The following is a 6,949-nucleotide window of genomic DNA, read 5'->3' on the forward strand; positions in this document are numbered from 1 at the left end:
CTTATTAGGCTCTTTAGTCTAATTCAACATCTAATCATTTCTACACTACCTTAGTAATAGAAAGGAATCATGAAGTCTTGACAACCCTTCTATCATTATATTAGAATATTTCCTCGAATTCTAGATGCAAGAATTCACAATCTTTTAGAAATCCCTAATGAAACAAGTATCAATAGAACAAAAAGAGAAGAAAAGAATTTCTAACCCCGTTTGATTTTCATTCTTTAGGCACAAAAATGAAAAATATGACCGTTATCAATTACATCAAGCCACTATATTTGACTTTCTATCTTTTGTATGAATTTCGTAACGGCTATATTTTTCATTCTCATTCTTAAATCTATAGGAATCAAAAGGGGTAAATCAGTAAATCAAACAGCACTTTCTTCAATCGAAATTCATAAAGAATAGTGGAATGACAAACTAAAGTCATGTTTGGCCTCATTTTTATTTTTATTTTCAATCACATGATATATGGGAACACAACTTTCATCAATTTTACAACCATCCATTTTACGAACTTTTATCAAAATCTATATTTTATTGTAACATCTTTTGTTTTGCCTTTGGTTGACTACAAGTTTCTTAGATTTAAGTCGTCTCTAACGCTGCACCAAATTTTGCATCAAACTAAAATTTATCTCCAATTATTGCACCAAAATTACATCAAATGAACAGTGTTTAACCATTTTCTTTCTTTTTTATTCTTTATAATTTATTTATTTGAAATATTATTTATTTAATTATTTTATAAATACATAAATTACTAATTAAATAATTACGTTAAATTAAAAAAGAATAAATTCATTAATAGATATAAAAAAACATAGTACGATTAATAAAAACACCGCAACAACGAAAATATTAAATCATACCATCAGAAAATAGTACAATTTATTTCGAATTTGGATAGAAGATATTAAGAAGTCGCAAAATAAAATTAGATTCTCTTATATATGCCATTGTTTAATATATTTCATGTTAACTTTAATAAATAATTGTGTTTGTTATATTTTAAATTTTTTTATTCTTTTAATTAATTAATTAATTAATTATTATTTCTTACATTTAAAATTTATTTTAAATGCAAATAAAATAATAATAATAATTTATCGTATTAAAAAATATATAGTACAATTGACTCAAATACCATTAACAATTTTATTTGGAAAATGATAAAAAAGGGCAAAAGAGACTTTATACACTTTGCACCATTTTGGTTTTGTATCATTTTGCACCAAAATGGTGCAAAGTAAAGTGTTGCATTAGAGCAACTTTGCACCAAAAAATGGTGCAATTTGGTGATTTGGTGTTATCATTGGAGTTGCCCTTAGGCCACCTTCAACTCTACACAAAAAATTGATGAAGAAGTTTTATATGCTAAAGTTCCGTTCCCTTGGGAAATGTACTTCGATGGTTCATTGCCTAACGCATGGAATTCTCTCATGCTAACGAATGAGCAAGGAGGCCAATAGTCGAAGCTCCGCCCTTATTCACACGAAGGAGCCTACAGGGAATGAAGATGGGACGTTGTGCGGTAACTAGAAGTGAGTATACTAAACCTTCACGCTTGCTACATCAAGAAGAGTGACCTTTCCTTTCCAGCATAGGAATCTATGCATCGAGCTTGTCCTGCCTCTTAAATCGATCGAAGAATTCCGAGGGAATGAATCGAGATTATCAAACACTCATCCAAGTCATTCTTTCATTCACATTTTTGCATCAAATCTTGTACTAAATTACAAATAATTTCCAACCATTACACTAAAATTTACACAAAATGAAGTAATGAACAGTGTTTAATTATTTTCTTCCATTCTTTTTATTCATTTGAAAAATTATTTATTTATTTATCTTACAAATATATAAATTATTAAATAAATAATTACGTTAAATCAACGAAAATATCAAATTCATTAATAAATATAGCAGATATAGTACAATTAGTAGAAAAACTAAATAATCATGTTTGTTATATTAAATAATTATGTTAAATTTTTTCTTCTTATTTTAACTAATTCATTAATTATTATTTCTTACATTTGGAAAATTATTTATTTATTTGTTTTATAAATACATAAATTACTAAATAAATAATTACATTAAATTAACAAAAATATCAAATTCATTAAAAAATATTAAAAAACATAGTATAATTAGTAGAAACACTAAATAATTGTATTTGTTATATTAAATAATCGTGTTTGTTATATTAATTTTTTTGTATTCTTATTTTAATTAATTCATTGATTATTATTTCTTACATTTAAATTTTATTTTAAATGTAAATAATAATAATAATAATAATAATAATAATAATAATAATAATAATAATATATATGAAATTTATTGTATTAAAAAATATATAACACAAATGACCCAAATACCTTTCATCAATTACTTTGACTAATGGAAAAGGGGGCAAATATGATTTTGCACCAAAACGGTACAAACTTTGGCGCCACATTGGAGTACTTTTGCACCAAAATTTGGTGTTTTGGTGCCACCATCGAAGATGGTCTCAGCGCACTGCCTAACTAGGGCACCACTCTTAAAATGGAAATGAAAAATCATATATTTAATTCAAATTTCATTTGTTACTGAGAGCTAAAGGAATAAAGGACAATAATGCTTATACACCTCAAGGTGTACACCCCGATTTATACTCCTTCACATGGCAAGGGTCGTATTTATACCCCTTTCATATGGAGGGGGCTCCTCATGTATACACATGTATGTGTAACATTATCCATAAATAAATTAGATTATTTTGCAAAGGTTTTCAACCACTAAAACGCAACCACTTCATTTAACTCATTTCCACTCTACATAATTGAATATTAGGATTGAGATTCCAAAGTTCAACCACTATAAACAAAAAAACCATAAAAATGAATAATGCTATGTAATTTTATTGGGATTACAACCTCAGTCTAAGTGATGCCAAATAATATGTAGAATGAAATGCCACATTAATATCATCTAAATTGAAGTTATAACTCCAAGAGAACTAAAGAGCATTACTCCATAAAAATTCAAGGGATTAAGACCACATGGCGGTGGATGGTGTAATGCACCAGACGCTCCTCCTTCAATTATAATTAGTGTGTGTTTGAACCACATTATTTTGGAAGAATGTATTGTGAAATAATAAATTGATTAATAATATATGGTTAAAAAATGAGAAAAAGTTTTGAATTTACGTATAATATTATTTTATAGAAAAATATTATTGAAATAATGTCAAATTACTATTTAATTTTAATTTTAATTTTATTTTTAAATACGGGTCAAACATAGCCTTAATTTTAAACACGAAGGCGCAAATCTTGCTTTCTTCTCCCGCCCTTTATTTCTACCCCCCCACCTAAGCATGCCGCCACCTCCAACTCCCTCCTATACATACTTACACACACACACACACACATATGATAATGAGTGTAAATTGTGTAATGAGCTCTTGGTGAGTGATTATTATCTGTATAAATCACGAACCAGATATGTACCGCCACCAGCCGCACCCCGCCACCCCCATCTCCGACGCTTCTCTTCTAATAAAGCATGGTAAAAAGCGGGGAAATTATAACTGCGGTCATTGTGGTTTGCCGAAGAAAGGGCCTAATTGCAATTTACCTAAAGATATAAGTGGCAGCTTCACTCCAATTTCCACACCCACCGCCGGTTGGGTTGCTATCGGCGGCGATGGTGTGTAAGGGGTGGAGAGAAACCACGAAGAAGCTTTGAAGAGAGGCAGAGGAGCTCCGGCTTGGGGTTCCGGCGAAGGCACAAATTGGATTTTTTGGATCGATGTTGCAGAAATGCCCTGGACTCACAAAACTATCTCTTACGATGGAAAGGTCAGGGATATGGAGCTGATGATCAGATCTAGGGTTTTATCAGATGGATCCGGTGATAATTCATTTATAAAAAAATAAGAATCTCTGTTTACCAAAGAAGATAAATTTTGAAAATTTACAATGCAAAGGCTAAGTTTCATATAAGGTGACTATGCAAATATTGATACACCCCGAGGAGTTTATCCCGAGGTCCTCGGGGTCACCCTAAGTCCTCGAGGTATCGTAGTTCTCGAGATATCTTGAGGACACATTTACATTCTCTCAATGTCCTCGAGAATATTCCTCGAGACATACACCACCAACATGCCTCCTAAGACCTGGGTCCCTAACTAACAAACCTAAACACCCAAGGATTCTACGTCAACTCTGACACCACTTGTCAAACAATTCCATTACAAGTAGGACACTCTTTAAAATAGAAATTCCCTTGGATAAAAACATCCAACTAGCACAATCCTACTAGGAGTACACTACCTACTCCTATAAAAGCAGAACCTTGGGCCATTATTCAGGTACGTTTTACATTGTTCTTCAGCACATAGCCTCACGCACATATTTCCCTTTCTGACTTAAGCATCGGAGGGGCGATGAGAACACACATCGTTGCCTTTGTTTCAGGTATCGGAAGATCACATTCGTGCTCCACATCCGCCATCAAGCTCGAGAAATCTACAGGTACGACTTTTGGTAGCATCATTGGCGCCATCTGTGGGAAGCGCTACCAAAAGCCATGGTAAACACACGTTCAGGTCTTCCACCAGCAAGCTCATCCGCTCCAAACCAACCCCCCCCTGAGGATATCCCTATTCCTCAAGAGGAATCATCAGAAGTGCCAGAGCCCCAGCCGGTAGTCGTCACTGCTGGAGCCTTTGAAGAGCTCAGACAACAGGTCGCCACACTGACTCAGCTGCTAAGTCAAAGAAATTCGCATCCGTCACCTACACCAGCACCCCAGGGGGGTTTTATGGCCGATGCTCGAGCTCGAGCACATGTCCTTGACAATGGCGGAGCAGGGGCCTCGGGTATACCACATGTGACCTCGGCCTCGAGATCAATGACCATAGAGTCCGGGGAACTCGCTAGGATTATTCAAGAAGGAATTACGGCGGGCCTACTTCAGGGCAACAAAGGGACGACAAGATTCAGTCCCTGACAATGGCGGAGCAGGGGCCTCGGGTATACCACATGTGACCTCGGCCTCTAGATCAGTGACCATGGATTTCGGGGAACTCGCTAGGATTATTCAAGAAGGAATTACGGCGGGCCTACTTCAGGGCAACAAAGGGACGACAAGATTCAGTCCCAACACTCCATTTACTTCCGAGATATTAACATTCCCCTTGCCAGACAAATTTAAGTATCCTCGGATCAAAGAATATGATGGGACCACCGATCCAATCAATCATCTGAACATCTACACGGACGTCATGAATCTACAGGTTGCACCAGATCAGGTGATGTGCAAGGCCTTCCCGCAAACTTTGACGAATGCTGCTAGGGATTGGTTCTCAACCTTAGAGTCCAACTCCATAGCCTCATTCTCGGATTTGGCGGACAAGTTCTCAGCTTTCTTCGCAAGCAGCAAACGTATCAGGAAGACAGCAGTTTCCCTCATGCAACTTAGACAAGGGCAAAATGAGACCCTACGTGACTTCATGACCAGGTTCAACAAGGAAAGACTTCAGATTCCTGACCTACACATAACTGCAGCAGTTTCTGCCCTCACATATGCCATAAAGTGCGAGGCTTTCAAGATGTCTTTATCCAAAACTCCGTCGAAGACAGTCACCGAGCTTCTTACTCGAGCTGAGAAGTACATAAATATGGAGGAAACGCTGAACCCGAGAAAGGTTGAACCATCCCATGACAGGGTCGAGCATAAAAGACAGCATGACCCGAACCCCCGTGAAGAACAACATCGGAAAAAATAGAGGCAGGAGGTTCCCCCGACGTCGTTCACACGTTTAAATACGTCAAAGACCAATATATTGATGGAGATCAAGGATATGAAGGAACTGAAGTGGCCTGTCAGAATGAGGTCACCACCCGAATCCAGGGACATGAACAAGTACTGTGAGTTCCATCGGGATCATGGGCATACCACGGAGAATTGTAAGGCCCTGCAACGGGAGATTGAAGCCCTTATTAAAAGAGGACTCTTGAGTTTCTACGTCGGTAACGACAAACGTCCGAGGAATGATCGTGGCAGGGAAAAAGTCCCTGAGGCAAAAAGGGATGGTCAACCCACTGCTGGAACCATCAATATCATCGTTGGAGGTATTGCCTCGGGAGGAGACTCCAAATTGAAGCCCTTATTAAAAGAGGACTCTTGAGTTCCTACGTCGGTAACGACAAACGGCCGAGGAATGATCGTGGCAGGGAAAAAGTCCCTGAGGCAAAAAGGGATGGTCAACCCACTGCTGGAACCATCAATATCATCATTGGAGGTATTGCCTCGGGAGGAGACTCCAACAGTGGAAGAAAACAATATGCCCGACGATATGCCTTGGCCTCTGGGATGCCCCATGGAAAGCTGGAGGATATTACTTTTGGGACCAAAGACTTAGAAGGCGTATCACTTCCACATGATGACGCCTTGGTAATCTCAGCGATTGTGGCCAATTTTGAAGTAAAGAGGATCTTGGTTGACAACAGGAGTGCGGCCAATATACTTTCACAAGAAGCTTTTGCCAAAATGGGAATCTCATCTCACCAACTCAAAGCAGTTAAAACTCCTCTTCAGGGGTTTGGAGGAGGAGTCATCACTCCAGAGGGTGTAGTTGAATGGCGTTGGGGTTGTCCGCGGAGACCAAACAGCTGCCAGACAATGCTATGTTGCCAGTGTTCGGGAAATAAATAACGACGTCATGCAAATCTCGAGGATTGATCCCGAGGATGGGCAACAAGTCAGACTTGCTCCTGTTGAAGAACTGATGGAAATTGAGCTCGAGCATGATAAGAAGGTGACTATTGGTCGGGATCTTGACGACATCCTAAAGACAGAACTTGTCGGCTGCTTATCTCGAAACATTGGCGTTTTTGCCTGGAAGGTTGAGGATATGTCAGGGATAGACCCTAAAATTGCAGTCCAC

The 6,949-nt window shown here is 37.5% G+C and overlaps 1 protein-coding gene across 1 annotated transcript; it reads left to right on the forward strand.

Annotated features, from left to right (window-relative positions):
• Positions 1-5,848: 5,848 nt before the first annotated feature.
• LOC111375557 lies at positions 5,849-6,717 on the forward strand. Its single transcript, XM_022998395.1, has 2 exons — positions 5,849-6,134; positions 6,305-6,717. Exons 1-2 carry the CDS (start codon positions 5,849-5,851, stop codon positions 6,715-6,717), a joined length of 699 nt encoding a protein of 232 aa, XP_022854163.1.
• Positions 6,718-6,949: the final 232 nt, after the last annotated feature.

The sequence above is a fragment of the Olea europaea genome, unplaced genomic scaffold (assembly GCF_002742605.1).
Source record: "Olea europaea var. sylvestris unplaced genomic scaffold, O_europaea_v1 scaffold1388, whole genome shotgun sequence".
In the NCBI taxonomy this organism is placed as follows: Eukaryota; Viridiplantae; Streptophyta; class Magnoliopsida; order Lamiales; family Oleaceae; genus Olea; species Olea europaea.

Excerpts from the sequence above, each read along its gene's own strand:
- LOC111375557 (XM_022998395.1), top strand. The coding sequence starts at position 5,849 with ATGGAGATCAAGGATATGAAGGAACTGAAGTGGCCTGTCAGAATGAGG. Across the intron at positions 6,135-6,304 it reads CATCAATATCATCGTTGGAG|GTATTGCCTCGGGAGGAGAC; the intron begins GTATTGCCTCGG and ends TCATCATTGGAG.